The sequence below is a fragment of the Acyrthosiphon pisum genome, chromosome A1 (genome assembly GCF_005508785.2).
Source record: "Acyrthosiphon pisum isolate AL4f chromosome A1, pea_aphid_22Mar2018_4r6ur, whole genome shotgun sequence".
In the NCBI taxonomy this organism is placed as follows: domain Eukaryota; kingdom Metazoa; phylum Arthropoda; class Insecta; order Hemiptera; family Aphididae; genus Acyrthosiphon; species Acyrthosiphon pisum.
The window spans coordinates 151,394,073-151,421,487 of record NC_042494.1 but is presented as its reverse complement, the minus strand read 5'-3'; the positions used below and the strand labels follow the sequence as shown (position 1 = coordinate 151,421,487).

Below are 27,415 nucleotides of genomic sequence, written 5' to 3'. Positions count from 1 at the left end.
AAGAGGAACAATTAATCGACATTTCATCCGATTCTTCACTACGAATGCAATTTTCTTCATATTCACTTTTAGGATTTTGGAACAGTATTAAAGATGAATATCATGAAGTTAGCAACAAAGCTCTACGTATATTAATACCATTTGCCACTTCGTATTTATGTGAAGCAGGATTTTCAGCTGTAGCCGTATTAAAATCAAAATATCGGTCCAAACTCAATGTGGAAAAAGAAATGCATGTTGCAGTAACTACATTAATTCCTAATTTTGAAAAATTAATAAACGAAAAACAAGCACATTGTTCGCATTAATTATTTGGTATAGAATAAAATATTAAGTTTACTGTTTTTTTTGTCATCAAAATTTAAATTTAAAACCAATAAATATTATATATTGAACAATTTTTAACCTATTTTATTGAATATTCTTTGAGGGAGACGTGAAAAAAATGTTTAATTATTAGGGAGCCTTGAATGAAAAAAGTTTGGGAACCGCTGGGCTATACTATGATCCTTAGTATAACGACCTTAATAAAGAAGAACTACTCGTTCAAATTTTTAATGAAGTACATCAACATTTTCAAAAAAAATATCCTCTTAACAAGTGAACTTGCACTAAATTTATAGTGAAAAAAGAGAGCTCTCGTTTGATTTATCAGAAGCTTGTATTGCCATACAGGATACTCAGGTTTAAGTAGTATACAAAAATCTCAAGAATTTGAAAATGTGGTCTTCAAGTAGGTACATCTCACATAATATTATTTAAATATTTCAAAATCAGAATTTGAATAAATTTATTATTAAAGTGAAAAAAAACATAGGGATAAGTGCATGTTGGTGAATCGTCCCGTACGGCTGTATATTATATTTATATGGTAGGTACCTATGTTGGGTACGCGTTGAGGGTGAGATGGAAGAGTTCATTTGATTCCGGCATCACCAGGTCGAAGGTTGAAAATAAAAGAGAGAGAAAAAAATGACCGAAAGGGTCGTATACATAATATAGGTACCTGGTACACGTATATATATATATAGCGTAGGTAATAGGTATATGTGTTTTCACAGCGCGACGTATAATTAAAGCGCAAAAGAAAAACAGTGAGAGGGAAAGACAGGTCGCGACGTAATTTCATATAATATAATCTGATATTTTATTCAGCCGAGAATTCATAATCCTCGAGTTATGGTGGACGACAGCTGCAGTGTGTTATATTACGTATTATAATACTTATATTTATGCCGTGCTTAATAAATTCGGTATTTATTCGTAGAACCTCGTCCTGCCCTCGGGAAATGCGCCTGCTCCACGTTGTTCTAATGACACGTTTGTGTTTTTACAGGGTCTATATTATTATTTTATTATTTGTAAGGTGTGTGAACTGTGTAGTGTATACATATATATATATATGTGTGTGTGTGTGTGTTTAATTTCTTTCGATTCTAATGACGTCACTGCTACAGCCGTCGAACGTGTGTTATGATCTTAATTAAATCGTCCTTTCTGGAGCTCTCAACACTATAACATTAAACGCATTATATATACGATGACATAATATATACGCGAGACTCTCATTCGGGCATATTTTGATTTTATATAATAATAATAAGAGGTTACTGTGCGGGCGCCTGTGTGACCTAATTAGGACTTAGCCATGTATATATATGGGTATTATTATGATGATTGTGTGTATATATTATACGTAATATTCCGTGTACAAATGATGACGAGAGGCAGGGATATACCGTAGTAGAGCGTTACCGCCTATTATTTCGCACAGGGTATAATATGAGAGGAACCAGGTACCTACAATCTGCATCCAAAAGGATCGGTGACCGTGAACGACTAATATCCATATATATATATATAATATTATACAGGAGATATAATGTATACATATATAGGAAGGTGTATATTGTATATATATTATATTGTACATAATATTAGGCATGTGGTCACGGAATACGGTTTGATATTATTATTATTATTATGAAGTACTTAAGCGTACATTGGGCTTTTAAGGTAAGTCCATGCAAATATCACCGTGTGAGCCATCTGAGTCCCATGCACGTAGAAAATTTGCAGTGTAATTTGTGTAATTGTTTTCTTTTTGTTTGTTTTTTTTCAATACTATTATTAAATACGACGTGCCGAAGTAAAATAAACAGTTTGGGCACAGGTGAATGCAATTTGAGAAAAATGACTTGTCATTTTGACTGCAAAACTTTCAACGGTAAATGATCGAACTTTGAAACGTCCAACTTTAATAATGTCTTAAATGACTAATTGTCTTAAAAATATAAAAAAAATCCATTTCTGAGCGAGTATTTGAATTTGCAGACTAATGACAAATTAAGAGTTTCCTAACAAAAATAAACTTTTGCTTGTTTGTCACTCCGGGGTAATGTTGAAACAGCAAAAATAAAAGTTTGAAAAATTCCTTAACTTTATTATTGTATTTGATATAGATTAACGTTGGTCTCATTTATTAGATTACAATAAATCATTTTAAGATTTAAATTGTTTTTAAAATTATTATTCTTAAACATTTTAATACAAGAAATTTAATTATTTAAAAATAATACCTACTACGCCTAGGTATTACAAAAGTTTAATATCTTATGAATAAATACATTTTATTATACGAATATTCGTCACCGAATTTCGGATAGGGCGTAAGAATATACTTACTATAATAGTATTTGGATTATAAATCATGAATATTATTGCATTTTATGAACACTTTTTAAAATGATAATTAAACAAGTTTTTTTTCAGTTTTTCAAAAACAAAATGTGTGTTATGTAATTCAAAATTTGTTTTAAATTAGATATTATTATAAAAATCAAAGGCATACGTCTTAAATACATGCCTACATAATTTGGTGTAAGTGCGTATTGTGTAGTTCTTTGAAATATTATTTTCTATTAAAATAATAATAAAATTATAAAAATGTACAGTAAATATAAAGAATTTTCAAACCAACGGAATTTGTCCAATATTAAAAATGTTCTCAGTAAAATTCACTATTGTTTTTTAATTTAAAAATATTATATACTAACTCATTTAGAGTAGATTTATCGCTAAAAAATATTTTTGGTAGAATAATATTATGGGTCGTTACAAATTACGAAACTATTTTTATTGTTTCTTTGTTTTTTTCATTTCTGCTTAGAGTCTTGGATATCAAATACCTATTTAAAATGATTTTGAAAGTTGAATTCTTTTAGACGATCTTGCTAAGATTTCATATTTTTATGTCCGTAATTACAGATAATACTATAACTATTATTTTCAAATAAAAATACAAAATATTAATATACTTATTAATTTCATATAATATTATAGTGACCAATATCTACGCTGATTTATTATGGCGTATCTATGACTACAGCATATACCTTGTGAAATAATCACATTTAATTTTCATTGAAACCTAAATTTAGACGAACAACGGACCATAATGCCTTTTGTTTTTCGTGCATGCTTATTTGTGTTGTGATATTTACTTTTGATTATACAATATTTCATGTTGTATACACGTATAGAGGGCAACACGCTTATTTCATTGTAGGTATTTCAGCTTATGTTTTTTTATTTATTTATTTTTTTTTTATTAAGGTCGGTTGAACGTTTTTGTGTATATTTTATCTCAATGTATTTTAAGTTAAACAATTGTTTATATACACACATTCATATACGCAACATATTATATTAGACAGACCCTATTTGTTTATATAACAAATATAATGAAAACTATAACAATATGAAATATATGAACGGAACATTACATTTTGGATTTTATTGTGCTGTACAGGAAAAATTATAACTGTTACGATAATAACAACAAGAATATCACGTACAGAGTATAAAATTAACTTTAGCTTTGCGGTCTATGACTTATAGTGGCTGACCAAAGCTATATTTGTATCATTTATTTTTTCAACGGTTAATTTGTGTAGTTTTTCACGTTTCGAGTTGCTTCAATATGCAGGATATTGTATGTCATACTTATCAAAAATAATTTTCAAATGTATTTGAAATAGATATTTATTTATTTATAGTAAATTTAAACGGAATGAAACCCAATAACATTTTTTATAGTTATTACATTAGTAGGTTAGTATACATTGTATATTCTGAGTGAGGTAGACAAGGGATATCACATTTAGATATTATATTTTTCAATCATTTTCAAATACAATGAATATAATAAATACAAATAACATCATAAAATTAGTAGGTATTAACGTATGGTACGTGATGTATACTATGTATACTTATGTAGTCACGCCGATCGTCGTTATAATTAGCTTAACTATAAATAATAAAATAAATAATAATATAAAAATATTATTTAACACTTATTAGCACGTAGGTATTTATTTGAATAGGTAAATGCAGCGCTTCCATCTCATCAGTTCTCAGTATCGTCACCCCACTTGGGTTGTTTCCAAAAATCTTTAGTTCGGCAACAAAACGTTTAACTTATTTTAAACTAAGCATATTTTTCTAATGGTACCCTATAGTTGTGGTCTTGCCAAAACAAGTGTTGAAATGTATACTAATCTATGCTATTAAAATAATGAAAATGTTTTTGCATAAAATGTGCAAATTTTGCTAGTTTATTAATGTATTCGTCCATCAACGTCTATACCAACTAGTAAAAAATTGTGTTGGATAGCAAAAAAATTAAACTAATTAGCGTATTCTTAATAAGTTGAAAAAATATTTGATTTCTTGTTACGTTTTTCAAGGTTTGATAAAAATTTCACCAGGGGTTTCCGGAGGGATCTAAAATGTACATTTCATTAAAAAAGTTATGTTTTTAATTATTTAATTATTTAAATTATTGTACAACTTCTTACATACAATGCTTTTAAGAACTTAAATGTATCATGTAAAAATGTTATTTTTAAAAGTTGCTATAAATATTTTAAATAATTAATTTTTTTTTTACTATTATAACACATGATTTGAATTTATCATGAAAAAATTAATTTAAAAAAATGTGTAATTATCATGGTACATAATATTTTTGAAATCAACTCAAAATCAAGTTTTTAAGGCAATATTATATTTAAAATTCAAAATTCTATTAGTTTTTGTTATAAAGAAAAAGTAATTTATAACCTTTTTTACTATTTAACTTCGAAAATATATAATAACTATATAATAAGATTTAATTTTTAATAAATTAATAAAATACAATGTTCGCATCAGTAGTATAATATTATAATCATGAATTGTATACAACGCTTTTTGTATTTACACACTTAATCGTTCATGCATAATTATATAAATAAATATAAAAAAAGATGGGTAAGTGGATGTCGCTCTGCTGTACAGTAGGTTACAAGTGGGTCACTGTATAATTGATAGTATTAAATTTGAATTCAATGATATAATATCACTGTATAAGAAAAACGATTCTGAGCGGAGACGGTATGTCAGTCTAGGTATAAGATTAACATATTATATACTTATCTATGGTATTAAAAAAAAAATTGACCAATAATTATAGGTATCTATAATAAATTCCAAATGAATCATATCAAAATATCCATTAGGTACTTATAACGTGTTATACATCAACAACAAAATCGCGGTACTATCATAGATATATTATAATAGTATACTTTAGAAGTTTCAAGTACCCACGAATAATATTACACAATCACAACAAAATAAGTAAAATAGTTATTCTAGGTTTTTTAATATGTGATTTCGTCCAAATTTGAGCTTAAAATTACTATAAAAATAAACTGTGCTTATGTATTTTTTAGATTTTTTGGTAACAGAATGAACTACTTACGTGGAATCTTGTTTTTTAAATGTTCAATCCTTAGATATAAAAGTTGAACATTTTATAAACTTTTAACTACAAAATAATTATTCAATTTTAAATTTGATACATTTTGTCAAAATTCGATCTTTAAATGCTTATAAAAAAAAATTGTGCCTATGTATTTTTAATATTTTTCAACTGCTATTGTTACAATATATCAGGAGCCTTGTATTAATTTTTTACACTTTTTGGCAAGATTCCCGTTTTTCCTTAATTTTTCTTTTGTTTTTCACGGTGCTTTTGAAAACTACTGGGAAATTTTTACTTTTGACCCCCCAAAGTACCAACTAGATTCACTTTCCTATTAGAAAAGGTACTGTTGAAGAAAATCCAAGCACTTTTACTGTCCTAAAAGGTAATGACAGACACACATCATTGTAAAATCAATACATTCACCGTTCCACTCAGAATCTAAAAATATGCATTTATATTTTAAGTATCTTTTGATTCAAATTAATTATTTAAACATTTTAATATACACCAATTTTAGTAATTTTCAATTTCATATTATATGAATTATACGAAAAAGAATAGGTACGTGATATGCTGTCATAGTGTCAAACTATAGTTATATTTGTTAACAATGATTACAATAATGTTTATTTAGTATTTTTTATATTTACACAATCTATTTCTAAGGTATACAATATGTTTTGTGTAATTCATTGCATTCAGTAAACATTTCTGGGTAAGATTTTCCGCTTTCTTAATTTTCTATAGAATCTTAAATTATAAAAATAATCTATTTTAGGGTACCTTTTGAGTTCATTTTCCAATCTATGTAATAATATAATCTCGTGTTGATACTCTAAGTATTGTTATATTTTACAAAATAATATACTTACTGCCCCAACATTTTTGTTTTGAAAAAACAAATAAACATATTTATCGTTCATTATAAATCACAGAATCTATTAAATTTATCTATTGCTGTAGCTATACCATAGTACAGAAGAATAAAACATAACAACATTTACTTCAGATTTTCTCTGTTTCTACGGTAACCAAATCTAATTTGTTTTACAATATTTATAAGTTATATATTATGTACATATTTTATAATATTTGCAATAATAATTCCATTTGTTTTTAGATATCGATGGATAATTTAATTTCACTCAAAACTATTACTATAAACCACACGATAGCTAATATAATATTAGATTAATATAGTTTTAAATATGCACACATTGTACACATGTATAATATTTCGCCGTATACAATATATTTTGTATGCGCTATGCGTACTTACATATTTTTCGTGTTCGGTTCACCACTTATGAGCAATATAAAAAGATAATTTTATGTACCTAGCCACAAGAGCGTGTAATTTTTAAATTAAAAACAAAAACTTAAAAATTACATATTTGTTTTTTGTTTTTTGTTTTTTTGTTCTATCGGCCGGAAAAAAACAAAATCGAATTATTCACCAAGAATAGATAATATGTTCTATAACTTTTGGCATGGCAGTGGAAAAAAAACTTTACGGTTTGCAGAGAAAGAAGCCGCCTTGCCTTAGTATATACTCCCCAGTCCATTACCACTCCACCTGCTATTACAACCGTCTTATCACCTTTATCCATATACATTATACGTATACATTAGACTATATATATATATGTATACTCACGTAGTAGACGAGTTTAAGGTTTGCTTATGGTATAAAACTTTTCGTAGAAATTGTTTTCGAGAAACCCCGCCTCTTCCGCCACCGCCGCCGTGTTCATTTCGAGTAATTCTTCAGGTGTCAGGCGCGAACTGGGGTGGCTGGTCAGTAGTAATTCAATTTAACTACTTGCTGAAAAATTTATAAAATCCGTAACTCTTACCCAGGAACAAAGAGCTCGCGATGGCCGATGGTCTAAGGTGAAAAAACTGCAGCCAGAAGACGTGAGAACGTACGTTTAGTATATAATATAATGTACTGTTGCAACGAGTTTGGTGAGAAATTATCTTTAGTCACGATTCCGAGACCTGTGGCTTTTTATATAATATTATCTCTTCTTACCGCCGTTATCGTAATCATTATCACTGAGTTAATGTAAGTGTACAATATGCATAATATTATACATTTATACACATAGGTATAGTTATGGATTAAGAATCCGTTACTATTGATCATCGACAGTTCACATGTAGGTAGAAATAATTTTCTATTGAGTGAAAAACTTTATTTAAAAATGCACAGAATACATTATAAATTTAAACGTCATCTAAGGATAATATTGATGTGATGATTTTAATTATAATCGCATTAATTATAAGGCGATAGGAAGATCATCAGCCAATGAACCCATTATGCACCAATGCACCATATTACAATATACCTGTCATCGTACAGTATAATATAGAAGTAATACGACATTACGGCATACATGATCACCTAATGTTGCAGCGTTTGTACAACATACAATTATTATTAATCACATTATTATTATTATTATATCATTTATATACCATTTTAGTTACTTCTAATGGGCGGCGCGTTGTGTATGCAATTTCGGTACATCTCCGTATTGGTGGCATTCGAGCGTTAAACCGCACTATGTTGACAGTTGAATTAATATAATAATATTATGTGTATTGCGATGACATGACGTGCATATTGTGAATGATTACTCGTGTGGACGAGCGTGAATACTTTATTTTTATTTTGTTTTAACCACCTCAGTTAGCAGTAAACAGCGACAAATTTGCGTATTTAAAATATTCCGCGAGAACTGAGGGAATGTATTTATCCGCACACCGTCTAGTAATTAAGTATTGAAATGAATACATTTTCCACTTATAGGTTTAGTTGTAATATGATTAAAAACACCTTTTTGACGCCGAATAAATGTAATAATAATAATGATGATGGAAATAAATTACTTTCTACGAAAATTAATATCCAATTCCTAGTACATACATGAGCACAGGTCACGGTGCTATTATTACTGTTGTTGCATTCACGAGGTTATCACTCGGGACCTAGTAACACTATGGTTGAACATGCTCCCGAGTCGTTTAAATATCAATTACTAAAACAAATCATGTCGTGAGTTTCGGTGATATGCAATAATATATTATATTATCACGATGATAAGCGTATGTGCAAAGGGTATTAATAAAAATTGTTGTTATAAACATTAAACCTGTTACTATATAATACCGTTGTAATCTGCAACTAAAAAATGCTATAAAAAATAAGAAAAGTCTACGTAGAGAAATATTATATTTATTACGCGTACATAATAATAATAAAAATAATAATAGTAATAATACGCGATGGATGTATACGCTAAGCAACGGCGCCTTCTGCGAGCAGGGCAAAAAAAAAAGGGGAAAAAAATTACCTACGTTACACTCACTTACGTGCAGCGCCGAGATTATAAATCGTTTTCGGCTTGCCAAAAGTTGTATAATAAACTTTCAATATGATCGCGGACGTAATAATATAAATAATACATAATAAATGTGAACGCGCCCGTTAATGACTTTCCGAGGACAGCTTTATATCGTGTATTATATAAATATATATATTCTGTTCTGCCTGGGTGGTGGTAGTCGTCGCTGTGTGGGGGGTGGTGGTTGGGGTTGTTACCGGCGCGATATAAGGGTGAGAAGGCAAAGGGGTGTAGGTGCGCTGTGGCGGTGAAGAAGGCCGAACGGAATTTATTAAGGCACAACTTCTTTGACACGGCAACGGCCGGCACGAGCGTCCTCCGCAGATTCCTCTCGCCGCGGCCATACCGCGCGCACGCCACCGTCGTCTCCGTCGCGCACACCTTCGCCTTCGCGCACCGAACAGCCGTTATCTCTCTATTAACGGTTATATTTTATAAGTTATCTTTATATATATATACACAGACGTATACTATAGGTATTATAAATAAATATATATATATATATTAAACGGACAGACCAAACGCGTGTGTACACACACCGTATTAACGGTAAACGCGAGGATTAAAACCGCATTTTATATCGTGTCAACTGATTTATCTCTATCCTCGCGTGCATTCCGCGCGACCGCAGTCATTATACGTGTCTCAACCGATCGCTATACACACACACATAATATGTATATATATTACGCGTATGTTGTACACCTCATCACCACCGCTGCCGCCGTAATATGTGTTATTGCACAGCACGCGAGCACTCTCGGATGTTCTGATTTCCCTCTCGACAGCATTTCCGCGGCCGTTACGACATTTTTGCCACACTGGCTCAAGTTTTTTTTTCCACGTTTCCGTATTCTTTTTTATTTTATATAATTTTATAGAAATATTATTAAAATTTTTTTTATTATTATTTAGGTAGTGGTTGATAATTCACGAGGGGACGGGAAATTTTTTTTTAAAAAAAATACTCCGGTCGGTTCATTACAGTTGTCTGCGCACATAAGCTCGTTAAATAGCGAGGAAACGATAAGTTTCTTTAAAAAAATGTGGCACGCAATAGTGTTGGGCGTCCCAGTCGGACCGACGTCGTGGTCGTGGTCGTCGGGTAATGCAGTGCTATACAGTGCAGTGACATTATCGTTCACCAATATTATTTATGTATTATGAAGCTGTTATTTTATGCTTATAATATTGATTATTATATATTTAGTAAAATATAACCATAAATTGTTGTTCGCATTCACTGCAGGACGATTTCTATGCCATAATATATAATACATAATATTATAATATACTGTTATTCGCTCGTTTCAAACAATATGTACGTACCTATATTGTAACCATTTACGACGTGTAACAAGTATTATTGCAGCAATAAGTTATCATTTTAATTTCGTTATTGTGACTTCCGTTAAATCCTCTACCTATTGATTAACATTGTTTTGGGAATTATTCATGTGAACCACTCGTACTATATCTAAACGAAAATAATTATTATTGCAGCTGTCCTAAAAACTGTCTGCTTTATAGTTTCAAAATCTGGTATCGGGACACACACACGCACAAGCGCACATACATACATTGTTCGTGGAAAATCTCTCTTTATGATTTTTTTTTTTTTATATAATTTATTGTATTATGAATTAGGTACGATACATTAAAATATTTTATACCTCCTGTAATGCTGTAATAATCTATTCAATAAAATGTACAGTTTTAAAAGGTTTCTACGTTTTGTATTTTTGAATCTCGAACCATAATATTATTATAGTCCAATATAATTACTGGATTAAAATATATTAAATATATGATGTCATCTTATCTACAAGGGTGTCTAGAATTTATATATTTAACAATATTGGCCATTTTAAATAATTATTGTGAAGCAATAAATAAATATTTATACAATAAACTGCGAATGAGCAGACAGGGACTTGATGACATATTCCGTGAGATGCGTGATATGGTTTTGATCCGGCCATACAATATTATTATCCAGTCACAAGTTAAAATATTACAATTGTTGTCAATTCAAAACGCGCCGATTATTCAAGAAATGTACTTGCTTGATATGGTACTTCGTTATGCAAAAATATTCTTAGACTAGCTTCTGTGAAAACATGTCGGGTATATCCTATAGACTATGCGGAATAACATATAATATTTACGTACGTCGAAGGCAGCTCCAAGCAAGGAAAAACTGAGACGAGAAATATTTTTTCCATAATATAATATAATATTTATATAGATACCTATAGTGAAACACTACAATCATGAATTTTATAATTATGTTTACAGAAAAAAAAATGCGATTCACATTATAAATAGATTTGGATGCAACTAACTAGAAATTCTGCTTTTATTTGTTTGCCAAGATTATCTCTGATAAGGTCTGAGAATAAATTTGTTAAAATTAAAACGCAAATAATATGATGAGAAGAATTATGAAATATAAAAATATATTACGCATAATGTATATATTATTATGACGGAGGTTGTATTGCATTTATTTGTATTTGAAATAATAGAAGACAATATCAAAAATTATAATAATCAATAATTTTACTTGGTATGTCTTCTTTGAGAATTCCGTCATAAGTAATTGAATCTTAAAACTTATTATTCAGAATAATAAATAATATTATAACGTGTTTATCAAATTGATTACCTACTTTAATGTATATATTTTAAAATATTTACAGTATAACTGACACTGTCAAAACAATAGAGGGATTTAAAAACAATTTAATACTTTATACGGTATATAGTAAATTATAATATTGGGTATGTAACAATAATAATTGTTATATCTTAATATATTGATTTATCTCAAAAGCGTTTTGTTTTGAATTTTTACAAGAAATAGTTTACTTGTTAATAAAAATTATAATCATATCGTACATTATTTTCAGATTTAAAATCTTAATTTGACCACAAAAATGAAATGTTTCATCATACGAAATGTTATTAAAAATTAATCTTGCATTGCATTTATTATGACGTAGTTACGACGTAACTATATTCATAAGATACATAACAACATATTATTATGCTTTGTTTGTCAAATATTAGAACTTTTGACAGCTAATTATTAATATTAAAGACATTGTATATTATTTTCTTGTAAGTCAATATTACTAAAAACATATGTTTTATCAATATAAACCGCGTGGAAAACCCGTTTTATGAAAACCTACCCAATAAACGAAATATTTTGGCTTGACGCGGCACATTGGCTGCTACCAGTCACGCAATGCGACTGAGAGTACGTAATGTCATCTGCTACTAGTTCCCGGATGGGTGACCACCCGGGTTCGCAATAGCAAAACCTTGACACATATAAACGTGTTGCTTACCTACCGTATCAACAGTGACACCATTACCGTACTGATCCTACCAACCATAGTCCATAACCCATACAATAAGAATGTCCATATTTATCGGGCTCAAGTTAAAAAAAAAGTATTATATTTTTTTATATTTATCATAACTTAACGTCTTAAATCTTAATTGTTATGTACGATCGTAGTATTATATTTTATTTTACAATCAATAATGATAAAATCTCAAATAACACTTGATATGGTTTCGTTGATAAAATCTAAAGTAGGTAATTTTTTTAATTTAAAAGCGTAAAATTCATATGAAATTGATTCTTGGAATAGCTTAATTTCTTATTTTTTTTTAATCCAATTCCATTATAATAATGTGTTGTCATAGTATTATACGAGGAAATGAAACGGTCGATTTTTAAATTTAAATTATTAAGTAACAAATTAAAGAAAATAAATTATTTATATACTAAAATGAAATGAAATACACAATATGCCTTTTTTTTTTTTTTTGTAGAACTTAACGAGCGAACCCTTGTTTGTTTCAAATACTCTTAACGTCATTTTTACATATTTTGCATAACATTTCCAAAGTTACACTGGTCATGCCTTTACGAACTTAGTATTTCAGTTCATCTATGTTTTGTGGCTTATGGACATATTTTACTTTTGAAATGCCTACATAACAAAATAAATGTCATGCTTATTAAATTAGGGCATTTTCATAACATCAACTGATATCCAGTAAAAACCTTTTTTTTTTTTCTATATATACAAATTATACTTCCCATCATAATATATAATAATATATTTAACACGTTGATGGGCAGTACTGCTATAGCAGTAATGTTAAAAGTTGATGTCGTGGGGAATTTTTAAATATAACTGCTATAGCAGTATTATAAAAACCTTCCAAAAATTGTCATTACTGCTATAGCAGTGATATTTTCAATGGTGTCTTATGAGGGGATAGATTGCTGTGTCCCCCGACATCTTAGCGGACAATTTTGCACTGCCCTACAGCATAAAACCCTACAGCAGTACTAAAAGCATTACTGCTATAGCAGTAATGAAAATTGGCGTTTTAAGGATGGTTTTTTTTCGACGGCGGCCACGAGACTGTCCATCAACGTGTTAAGCTGGTATGATATTATATACCTATTATACAACAAGTAAAAATTTGTTCTATAAAATAAATAGTTATCCATAATCATGTAACATTATTTTTACTGATTGTTTTTGAAAAACTATTAGTGTTAATTTTGAAAATTCATTAATTGTAATTCGTGATTCTATAATTATTTTACTTTCTCTTTTAAGTTTAGTAATTTATCTAAGAACACCAATTAAACTAGTTCAGATTTCAAAGACCAAAGTTAATTCAAAGTAAACTCATTATATATAATATAAAATTAACATAGTTTAATGAAAGAAGCAGGTCATTTGTTTTTAATACAAATAATAAAACATTGTTTAACTCTGTAAAAAAGAAGATTTTATTATATGCGTTTGTGGAGCAGCTATATGTATGTTATAATATATTATTATCTTCTGCGTAAAAAAAAAAAAGTTTCTATACATAATGTGATCTGTAAATAGTTATTATTTCGGTGTGTATTCTTACGAATTTCCACCGGCAACTTCAATAAAGTACGTTATTACAATAATAGCATCAAACGATATCTGGAAATATATATTAATATATTACATAAAAAAAAAATTTACATAAAACCATATCCTCTATCCACCTCATAGCACGTCCTTCCTCGACATCGTACACCACCAGAATGGCAGCAGAAGAGCGGTCGACCAGCGCGTAGTCCTCAATCGCCTTACTCGATGCGATCCCCCTTCCATATACCTCCTCCTCGACTATCTACCGTAATAATACCTCGTATTTTTGCGATCGTTCCCACCCCTCAAGCACATTTCCATGCCATTTTAAATTACTTCTAGCCGTTTCCTATTCCGAATCCTTCTACATGTGCATTTCTTGAATTCTCTTTACCGCTTTGCGTTTGCGTTCTCAGCCCCTCCGCAACACACGCTCGAACCACTTTAACCTATTCACTCTCGCCTTATCTGCAGCGCAGGAGGTTAGATACAGGGACTGGAACTTTTATGATTTTATCAGTTTGGGTTTAGGTTTCGGTTTCGGTTAATACCGGTTTTAACCCTTATTATTTGACTTTTTTTTTTTATCAATAAAGTACTATGTAAAAAAAATGAACATAATAACTTCTTTTTAGTGACAGGTATTTGTAATTAAGTGTAACTATTTCAGAATTTAGGTAATATTTAAAAAAAAATGAATTATTATAAAATTATAAATTAAAATAAATAAATAAATTTTAATATTTAAAATAAATAAAAAATTATAATTAAAAAAACAAATGAGAATGAATTTTTAACACACTTGGGTGACCCATGTTTCAGTTTGATATTATAATTTATAACTTATACATAAAAATATAAATTTAAACAATATATACCGCGCTAATGAAGACGGAAGAACAGTTTAGTAGAATTGTCGTACAGAGCATAGTATAGAGAAAAGAGTTAACGATACCCGCATTACGTTTAGGTATTTAATATTATCAATGCAGGCATATTAGTAAGGTAACAATTATAATTTATAATTTATATGATAACTTACTCTGAATTCTGAATCACTTATAAACGTCCAAATTACTGTTATTTTCAGAAATTATACATCAGCTATTGTGAATTGCGATTCAATAATAATATTGATATCGATTACATGGAAATTAGAATTTGGATTTTTAGTATTTCTTTTATGACAATTCTGTTGTACTTGTACACATAATAATATTCTTATTTCTAAGCATTGATAAACTTTTATAGGTCTACATTTTCTATAATTATTTATTATTACTAATAATTAGTTATTACTTATTACTAACTTACACCATAGATAAAATATCTATTGGATTTTAGAACCGAAAAAAACCGTAAAAACCTCTACATCAAAATATAGGTTTCGGTTTCGGTTTCGGCTCCTAAAAATATGTATTTAAGGGTTCCGGTTCCAAAACCGGTTCTTTTCGGTACGGTTCCAGTCCCTGATTAGATAACTCTAAAACCACCCCCGTGTACATGTTATTGTGTATAGGTATTCTACTATTAACTCGGTATATAATCTAATTTACACCATACACACACACACACACGTCTATCCTTCTACGAAGTTTGCGTTCCCACGAGTATTTTTTTTAACAGTTCCGTGTACGTATTTATACAACTGTCAGCGCTGCTGTTCCCCGGCGTGCGCTGTGCCAACCGTCTAGTATGATTAGGTAGGTACCGATCGTATATTATATGGTCGAATTGCGGTTAAATATGCGATGGAATTTATTCACACACGAAAATAAAATACTGTACACAGCAATAATAATAATAATAATAATAATAATAATAATAACGCTGTTGCATGCATGTTTAAATGTTGGAAAGAAATATACATAATATATTATATATATCAATAAATAAAAGATTATAAACGAATAATGTTGCTTTAATAATTTTACTTTCACAAATAATAAATTATTAGCAAAACTATGAAATATAATTCTTGTATATTATTTTATTTTAAAATTTCTGATGGAACGCAGGAATTTATAACAGTTTTACACGTTTAATGTGACTGTAATAATATATGTAATCTAGGAAAGAAAGAACGCTTTACAAGTCAATCATTTTTATTTTCTTAGTGAATCCCAAAAACATGTGGTAACACAATCCAGATAGGTAAAAATTGAAGTATTTTTGCAACACCCGTTTTTAACGAAACTCGAAAAAACCTCTTAAAATTAATACACGCATGAAGTGCCAAAATAGTTAATTTATAAACAATAACATTAGGTATTTACCTAGAATTATTTTCATAGTATTACAAAATTATAACTAAGATCTGTAGTTGTAACGCGGGTGTGCCATAAATATATTGTACCTTTTAACGATTTCTTGAAAAATACTAATCATTTTCATAAATAACCTATCTCGAGTAGCATCTGAGTTAAATTTCAAATCGAAGTATACGCCAGCATGATTATTTTGAAGTACTTCCAAGGAAATGATTTCAAATACGTTAAAAAAAACACAATGCTTAAGATGTAAAAATAATTAATTTCTCGCTTTACCGAGAATCTAAAATTAACATTTTTTAATAAAATAAAGATAAATCATATTGTATTCACTGATTGGTAATACATTTTGGCTCGATAAAACAATAATACCTAATAATAATAAATGGGAATATATGTATGTGTTTTATAATATATAATGTAGGTATGCAATTTTAGCGAAACACCCATAATTTATGTTGTATATTTTACGTTTTCATGCTTACGTATAATTTTCGACGATTTCCATTAGTTTTGTTTAATTTATGTGATATCATTTGTTGTATCAAAACGCATATTTAGATGTTTACTAACTACCAGTGTTTGCCTATATCATACAATTAGACATTGTACCTTTATACATTTATAATATATTTGAATATTTAACAATGACTTCATTATAACACATTTACAATTGATTCATAATATATGATCTATAAGTATTGATAATATTACTTTGAATTTTGAAATGTATAAATGTATTACAGTACAAATTATATTCATCAAAAATGATGTACCAATACTATGCATATTATCAAATTAATAAAAAAGTTTAAATACAAAAATAATAATTTACATTTTTCAGTAATCAAATTAATATTAATTAATGAAATACAGTTTGATTTTATCGTTATGAATAATTTAGACTTTTTTAAAACCACGATTTTAATGTATTCGTGAACATTAATGGTATAAAGTCTTATAATTACGTTTTATTTTTTATGATTATCTGAATCTCAGCGAGTAAATAAAAGCTGTAAAATATATATTATGTTTTTCGTATATTACACAATATTGCGAAAACTGAATGAAATATACTTAATTCTAGAATACTTACCATTTGACGATGATTTGACGATCAATGATAATTTTGTTCTGATTATTGTTAGTATGTTCATCTCCACTTTCCTGGCTGCCATATAGGTGTATTATATTATCTTATATTTATTGATAAGTATCTTCAATAATAATTTACCCCATATGATTGTTATCGCTATCGCCTATCAGTTAGTGATTTTCCGTTCATTCGGCAACACTAACGTCGTCATCCCAAAATAATGCACTTAGAATCGACCCAAAATATCCTATTCTAAACAATAATTGTCGATTTGACGAATGATAAGCATTAAGCAACAAAGTCTTACTCTTTAAAAGAAAATTGGATATCTAGTAGTTTACTTTTCATTATAATATGTACAAATAAGATATAATAAAATATGAACGAATATATTTATTTTTATAAATGTTTTCAAGCGATCGAAAGAACGACAAATAATATGTCATTTTTGTTCGGAAATATGACGTTGTAATATTTCATTAATACTAAGTCGATATATTATGAAATTGTATTATTATTATATAAGTGGCTTTCGGTTATAATGATATTAATGATATATTATCTTATGTTTTATGTTCGTTACAGGCATTAAATCTCAGAGCGAGAAAAGCAAAGGCGGCGAGAAGACCGCAGCTGAGCAGAGACATGAAACCGGGTATCATCATCGAAAATGTTGCACAGACCAGAAGACGACTGGCCGAGACCACGTTGCTGGCTACAGCCTCATTAGCGCCCGGAAGTTCATCCATCATTGACGAAGGGCCAACCAACACCGGAAGCGGAAGTCAGGTATTAAAATATGCGCATCAAAATAGCTAACTAATATGGTTCGATACAAAACAATGCTGATCCTGTTGTAATATACACACGTGTTTAGGTATTATAAACGCCATGTAGTACCATGGTATATATTATACATTACCACTGTTTTTCATTTTGCTCTCAATTATTATAATAATATGTTTAATACATGCATACTTCTTACCCAATTCAATAGGCAATGGTTCGTTATAATACTTATTCTGTGCACGGATTGGTGCCAAATAATATTAAATATAATTTATTTATTTTTATGATTAAAACTTTTCGGTGCTTGTCATTGGACAATCTATAGTTAGATTAATTGGCTGATGTCGTATAAGTAGTTTTTTAATACGAACACTGGAATTTAAAATAATAATGAATCGGTTTTATAGTTGTAGTTTATGAACAACACTTCACAGAAACTTTATATTTGTCTTAATTGCTATTTGTTGTATACCTAGGTACATGTTACGATAAACTACATTTGGTTATGATGTTTGAACTTTAAACCAACTACGAAGTAAAAAATAACGAAACAAAATCAAATATTCTGTTTAACTACCTATGTTTATTTGGTAAAGAAAAACTGCACCACGTTTATTAATTATAATAAAAACCAAATGTTTGTTCACTGTTATTAATTTTAAGTTAAAACGTAAATTATTTAAATGCCAATATATTAAGTACATACTTCAAATATTCAACGGTAAAGTATGTGCATTTCTCGCAAGCACAAATATGAATACAACTGAATAACAATGGCTATTATGATCTTACGGACTTACAAAATGTAAATAACAATATTTTCTAGGTTGTATTATGAATATTTAAGTACTTATTATAGATACATTTTATATTTTTTGAATTTTTTTTAATATTTCTGGACTTAGAATCAAAAAATATTGTGAAATACGTAGCCATATAATGATACGAACTATTAATATTAATTGTATTCAAATTTAAAAGTTTATTTTAACGTTAAATATGAGCATAAATATAAGGCTGATACCTTTTAATATTATTGACATAATTTTAAAAATGTTTGATCTAAATATTTAAAAAAAAATCTTTTGAATCTTGATCACTTTATTTAAAGTATACATTAATATATTTCAAAATACTATATTCATAGTTATAAATTTATAATAATTGTTAAAATAATTATTTCAATAGCAATTAAATTTTATAAAGTGAATAATAAATATTATTATAAAGTATGTATATATTTAGATGTAAATGGCCAAATGGGTATTCAAATGTATTACATTTCGACAAATCAAACTAAACTATTATATTTAGGTGACATTTATTGTATCGTATTAGCTAGTATACTTATAATTTCAATTCTTAAATCTCAAACTACTCAAACTACTTACAATTTAAGTACTATCATTATTCAATATTCACACAATCAATTTAAAATAAAACACCTATATACTACAATTTATACTACGATTGTATACAATATATGTAAATTTGTAAATTTGGACATTTGGTACATTTATATATCAAAACGCATTTCATATTATACATTTTTCATAATTTGAGTTCATAAAAAAAAAATTAATATTAAGAAATATTTTATATACCTTGGGGAATGTAAATGCGTGAAAACTATGTTCTTCATTACTAATATTATATTATATTTCGTATTCTACATATTCATATTGTTGATGTTCTTTTTCTTGTTTTTCTTCATTATTACTATTATTAAAGTGCAAATATGCCTACACGGAAAGCGTTGTTTTTCAAGTTACGATACTATAGTTGAAAAAGTTTCCATCATCTATCAATTTGATTATATTATTATATTAATAAAAATACAACGTAAGACAAGTTTAAGACAATGAATTCACAAATATATTCGAAAATATTCAAATACTTTATAATACACAATATACATCAATTATAATTTATTTTTTATTTTTTTTTAATCTTAATGAATAAATAACAAAATAAAGAAATATAATTTGAAGCAATTTTATTCAAAATCCTTAATGAACCTTTACAATTAGATTAAAATTTATTACATTTCATTCAATACTATTTTTTGTATTTATCTAAACGTATTAACTGTTAAAAAAAAAGTGCAATATAAAGAATAAAAAGATAAAATAAATAAAAATAAAAATTAGGTGTGCCATTTGACAAAATACTGAATATGACCATGTATATATTTGGGTCGTACCTACAATAATTTATTTCTTGAAACGTCTCCTTAATTCGTTTGTTAAAATGGAACTTAAATAAATGTATGTGTAAAAGCAGAATATAGAAGTGTTTTAGTTTGATGAAAATATCAAAGGATACCAATATCACATTGACCTAAAAATGTTCATTATTATTTATTTTAGTGAAAAAGTTGTTGAGTATGGATTTCAGATATCTGGAAATGTACAAAAATAATTTTTCCCTGCGTTAGGTATAGTTATAATATAGGTACCTATAACAGTAATATTATATTATATTTATTTATGTATTGATTAATTATATTATATATTGTCTAATGTGAAAAACGTTTCATCGGATTTACTTTGCTTACCTATGTATATAAGTTTTTTTACTTCTAGATCCCATTTACTTTTAGCGATATTATTTATATATATAAAAAAAAATCCTTGTATTTTATCAGTATACGTATACAACAAACTCGACTGAGTGGGTCACGCAATACCCTCTGCTATCATTATAACACACATAATAATGCGTATGCTTTCGGGGTGTTTTAATGGGATTTTTGTGTTAACAGGACGACGAAGAAGAGGGCGGATCACCCGGCTCGGATGACTGTCACATCATACATAACGACAAATCTACAGACTTTATCCTGTCCACGGTCATGGAGGAAACTGCGTAAGTGTGAATCTTACGTAATGTTGTGGTGCTTGTGCGAATGTTATAATTGATTTAATATTTGAAATTTGTCCTATTAAACTGCAGGTCTAATATATATTATTATGTTATTTAACTTTTCGAAATTCAGAGATACCGTATTGTTTGAAACACTAAATCGTAGATTAAAGGTTACTTTGTCAATAGATGAGAGGACTTACATTATTCGTGTTTTGTAACTATACATGTTTTATCAATTAAGCATTTCGTAACCTGTTAGGAAATTAATTTAAATTTAATTAATAACACATTGTTAAAGTATTATTTGTATTATTTCTTGAATTTTATTTTCATGGAATATTTAAATTACATGTTATAATCAACGAACAACGTCAATAAACTATGTAGGTAGTGGATTCCATTGTAACCTCGAAGAAAACATAATATATAAATAACATTTATGGTTCACGTCCATCATAAAATAATTCTGAGGATCACAAATGAAATACACAAATAGTCAGAAATTATTTAAAATACATTTTTAAGCAACATTTGTTTCAGCAAACGTTTCAGCAAAAATTCAAAGATAACAGTATTTAATTAAAAATCATTTAGGATAGTTTTAATTCACAAAGAGAACTGTAGTCAATATTAAAATCTAGATAAGTTTTTAAATACGAATGTCATAGTTTAAAAAATATATATAATTGTCACTATTGTTTTCAATAATCTTGAGTTTTGTACATAAGTTCATGTAAACAAATATTCATAAAATAAAATTGGAAAAAAAAATTGTAAGTGATAGTTTTTATTTTATATTATACAATTTGTAGTATGTTCTCAAATACTATAACCATTTTTTACAACATAAAACTGATTTAACTGATCTAAAATGTTAAATAATTTTAGAATTGTTTTAAGAGTTTGATAAATTAAATTTTAAATAAATATAATATAAATTATTGATAATAAGTTAAATATTGTAAATGTAATAAATTGCATCGCAGTAATTAATTGTTTAGAAATTATCCAATGACTTGATGAATAGCATTGAACTAATTGAAGAATTTAAAAATAGAATTTGTAAAATTTACTAAAAAGTTCTATTTTCAGTAAAGTGGATTCAATATTTTGTTTGAACAAATCTTAAAACTGTTTTATATCATAAATAAGACTAATGGGTATAGGCGTATAGCTTACTTTTATTAATTTAAAAACAATAACCTTTTTACTCTAAATCGGTTTTCGACAAAATCGATTTTGGATTTTTGTTTTAGGTACTCTAAAACAAGTTACCGTAGATACATGACATTTTCACTGAATGTTTATATTATCAATTCCTATACTTCATATAATTTTCAAAATATTTTGACGTATTTAGAGTTGTTTGCTGATATTTTCAGTTTCCAATTTTTTTTAGTTTTTTTTTCCTATGAATGCCAATAAAATTATATTTGTTATGTAAAAAAGTTTAAAAAATCAATACAAGGCTCCTAATATATTATTACAACGATGGTTAAAAAATATTAAAAATACATAGTCATAATTTTAATTAAGCCTTTAAAGTCCAAATTTTAACAAAACTCGTAATAATCAGAAAAATTTGCAAATTATATTGAGTCAGATAAGATAGTTTTCCTAAACATTTTTCTTTTTAATCTAAAAATTTGAAATGTAATAAAAATTCCTAATAAGTTTGTCTGCCTTCATAATAAGAAAAATATCGATAAGAAAGTCAAATAAATTTTTTTGAGCGTATAAAGTTCAAATTCTTACAACATTTTATATTCACTCGATTTCTTAAGTAGCGATTTTCTTATTTTTTTGTAATTTAAAAGCGAATAATCAACTTAACAGTTCCTATTCTTGATAACATTTTCAAAATATTTTGACTGTTTTCGATTTTCAATTTGCTTAGTTTTTTTTTTCTATAAATATTCATAAAGTTGTAATTCTTAGGTAAAAAAGCGTAAAAAATAATACAAAGTTCCTGATATATTGTTACAATAGAAGCTAAAAAATATTAAAAATCCATGGCCCCAATTTATTTTTATTAGTATTTAAAAAGGATTTTTTTAGTTAAAAACTTATAAAATGCTCAACTTTTATAGCTGAGAATAATTAAAATTTAAAAAAATTTTCCACGTTATTAAGTAAATGAATTACTTCATAAGTTTGACTACTTTTATCAAAAAAAAAAAAAAAATATATCTACAAGAACATCAAATTAAATTTTTACGAGTGTTTGAAATTCATATTTTTACAACATTAGATATTCACTCAATTTCTAAGCATTTTAAGTTCGAATTTTACAAAAATTAATCAAATTTAAAATTAAAAAATGATTTTGTTGTTAAAATGTATAAATTTCTCAACTTTTATTGCTGAGGATTGAAAGTTGAAAACAAGATTCCACATAAATAAGTTAATAAATTACTTTATTCACAATAATATCATCAAATATACTCAGTAATTAATAATATATCATATGGTGAATTGTCTTCGTTCACAATCGTTTTTTGTATACAATAATATTATATCATTGAATTCAAATTTAACATCATCTATTACAGTGACCCACTTATTGTAACCTACTGTACAGTAGAGTGACACCCACTTGCCCACCTTTTTATGTTTTATATTATGTTTGTATTGTGTACCTGCCTTTAATATCCTACCTATTATCTTCAACTAACAATAGGCATTTATTTATGCATGTGTGTGTGTGTTTTTTTTAACACTTATAATCCTATATCGTCTGCGTTCTCAAACGCACACATAATATTTAATATTTCAAACCAGGGATTAAAATATAAAACGTATACCTATAATAATTATAATATTTTAATATTGTGCAGTATACTTATCACTTTTTTTCTTTTTCTTTGTACCTACATAAATATCTTTCGATTAGAAGTCTGTCTCTAACGGGCAACTAAATAACTTTCTTATCAATTGTTTTTGATTTTTTTATGTAGCGATGTGAACTATTAATAATAATAAATCTTAATTTAAGAAATCTAAAAAATCAATTTTAAATATCGTTAAAAACTATTTAAGAAATTAAAAGTAATTTAAACATATTTCAAAAATGAAATTAAAAACGAAAATTTTCATTTTGATTTCTATTTATGTAAAATGTCTATATATGGTCATAGAAAATGCGAAGACAATATCTATTTTGATACGACGTTCGTTTTAGTTATACGCGGTATGCACTACAAAAATTATAATAACATTATACTAGCTATACCTACACCGTGACGGTGATATTGGGTTATAAACGGATTTACTATAATAGTATAATGACGTGCTATGTGAAAAAAGTTGAAATTAATTTTATTAACAATAAAATAATATAAGCTCGTGAGGAATATTGTGACCGTCCACGAATCTCTCATGAGACTAAAACCGAAGACTGTTGTTTAGATCATGGCGTTGATGCGAAAAACAAATTGTCGTGAAGTCATAATACGATATTTTCATATTAATGAATAAAACGCGTCGATCCCTAAAGGAATGATAATAATAATAATAATTCATATTTCCTGACGCGGCACGAATAAACTAAAAGTTATAACTTTGCGTCGATCCTCGGTCATCCGTTAGAGTCGTGCGCGGACGACCGTTCAAATGGGTCGACACTAAAACTAAAACTTCGCGGGCGAGGAGACGACGACAACGATAACCGCCGAACTGTAAACGTGCGAGACATGATATAATATGGAAAGTCGGCGTGGGGACGACTCGGTGCTTTGATGAGACTTCTCGTCCCGTTTAATCGCGGTCGGACGTACACACCCGCCACCACCACCACCACCGCCGCCGCCGGCTTATTGCCTGCGTACACGGGCAAAACTAGCTATCATTTCCAATATAATGACTGCGAATAATAATCGCTCACCGGGTAGTCGTGTCGGGATGGTCGGGTGTGTTCGAGACCTATTCGAGTTTGCAGTGTGACGACGATCCGACGGAAAGCGAACGATCGTTATTACAATAATAATAATAATAATAATAATTGTCGTCGTCGTCCGCCTCTGCACGCTCGATGTGATTGTTCTGTAACGTCCGACGCGCGACGTTTTAATTCAACGAACGCTTTAGATGTTTTATCGAACGATAATTGTTATTTTAATTGAATCGCGCGCCGACCGCCGCCGCCGCGAGAAAATTGAAAAAGTTTTCCACGCGATGGTATAACAAACTTTATTACGTTTCCAAGTGTATAAGTGCGCCGATAATAATAATAATTGTTCACGAGCCCATTTTCTCTATAGTAGTAGGACCTATGCATCGCGGCGTGTTCCTCTGTGTAGATCAATTATTGCTATCAGTATCATAGCCGTAGCCAGAACTTTCTTTTTTTTTTTTTTTGGGGGGGGGGACTTAATTTTTCTCTAGATAGTGTTTGTAGAACAAGAAACAAGAAACTTATCACATATTCCTTTATGACACCGTTGTTCATAAAATGAATTCGGGAGGAAGACTTTCTACCAACCCTCCTACGTCGTACAACGTCGGATCGTTTGGTATTAGGTGCAAAATTATTTTATGAAAATTGTTGAGCATCCGTTGCGCACTGCACCTACAGCTCGGCAGTAGAAATAAAGTAGTCGAAATATAATGCTACATTATTTCGTACCTATACAGCACATTTTAGAAGTATATAATACCTAAAGAATAAATCCCTGATAAATAATGTAACACTTAAGCTGGACGGTATAAATTAGATTTATGAACTGTCCTTATTCGCACTTTGCATAACTATATATATATATATATATTATTATTATACGTTACATCACTGCCGCATCCATTGCATTGTTTCCTCGACACAATAATAATATTATATAATATGCCTCCCGAGATAACGATTATACTATTATACTATAACCTGCGACGAAGTACCTATATCGAGCTAAATATTTGTGTTGCAGGATGGTGGCGACGTTAGCCACGCCATCCAACCTAACTGCCGACCCAAACGGAAACTTGGGTTCCAGACCACAGGATATCGATCTTGTAACAAGGGTCTTGAACCCTAACCAAACAGTCAGCTCCATTAGCGACAAGATCGGTGATAAGGTAAAATTACATAAAAAAAACCTTATTTAAACTATTATATTACAAAGGGCGCTTGATGTACAGGATTATAGAAAAAAGGTATTTGGTAAGATAATATACGTGAACCGTCAAGCATGCGCATTGCTCATTCCCTTCGCTATCCTTTAATAATGCATATTTCATGTTTACATTCAAATTCTGGTTTATAGAATTTTTTAACTACACTTACATAGTACATACTGCCATATTTTCAAATGTATCAGTTTGTATTTTGTATACCATTTAAGGAGACAGTATCCAGTGGTAATAAGAGCGGTAAAAATGTATTTATTTTTTTTTTTTGGTGAAGCCCTGACAGTTTTTAATGGAAATTGTTAATTAGATGATTATTTTAAAATTTTGACACATCATCTTAATTAAAATTTGAATGAGTAGTTTTTGATAGTTATTACACTTTATATGCTAAGAATAATAGTCCTTATAATAATAGTTGTACGTACAATTTAAAATATTTGTGATATTAAGTATACCGGGTGATTATTTTATCAAACAACACTCATTATTAAAAGTGTAAATTTTATTGAAAATATTTTTGTACATAGTTGCAAGTTGCTTATAAAACAAGGTTTTTATTAAAAAATAATATTTTTAAATATTTTAGATTCTGAGTGGAACGATGGAATTGATTTTACAATGATGTGTGTTTTTTTTTTATTTTTTATTTTTTTTTTTGTGTCTGTCATCACCTTTTAGGACAGTAAAAGTGCTTGGATTTTCTTCAACAGTACATTTTCTGATAGGAAAGTGAATCTAGTTGGTACTTTGGGGGGTCAAAAGTAAAAATTTTCCAATAGTTTTCAAAAGCGCCGTGAAAATAAAAGAAAAATTACGGAAAAACGGGAATTTTTACGCAAAATCTGTTTTCGAGAAAATTGATTTTGGTTTTTGGTGTAACTTTAAAACGAATGACTGTAGATACATGAAATTTTCACTGGTTGTTTATATTTTTATTTTCTATACATGATAAATTTTTCAAAATATTTTGATTTGTTTTGAGCTGTTTACGGACAATTCCAGTTTCCAATTTAATCCGTTTTTTTTTTCTATGAATGTCAATAAAACTTTATTTGTTGAGTAAAAATACTTGAAAATTTAATACAAGGCTCCTACTA

At 28.5% G+C, this 27,415-nt stretch overlaps 1 protein-coding gene across 1 annotated transcript in view; it reads left to right on the top strand.

Moving 5' to 3' along the window:
• LOC100166556 (dopamine D2-like receptor) overlaps positions 1–27,415 on the top strand; it is a 376,736-nt gene that overhangs the window by 262,180 nt on the left and 87,141 nt on the right. Inside the window, exons 4-6 of the mRNA XM_029488587.1 lie at positions 18,126–18,329; positions 21,094–21,197; positions 26,117–26,264. Of these exons, the coding sequence (XP_029344447.1) occupies positions 18,126–18,329; positions 21,094–21,197; positions 26,117–26,264 (456 nt within the window). The remainder of the gene's footprint in view (positions 1–18,125; positions 18,330–21,093; positions 21,198–26,116; positions 26,265–27,415) is intronic.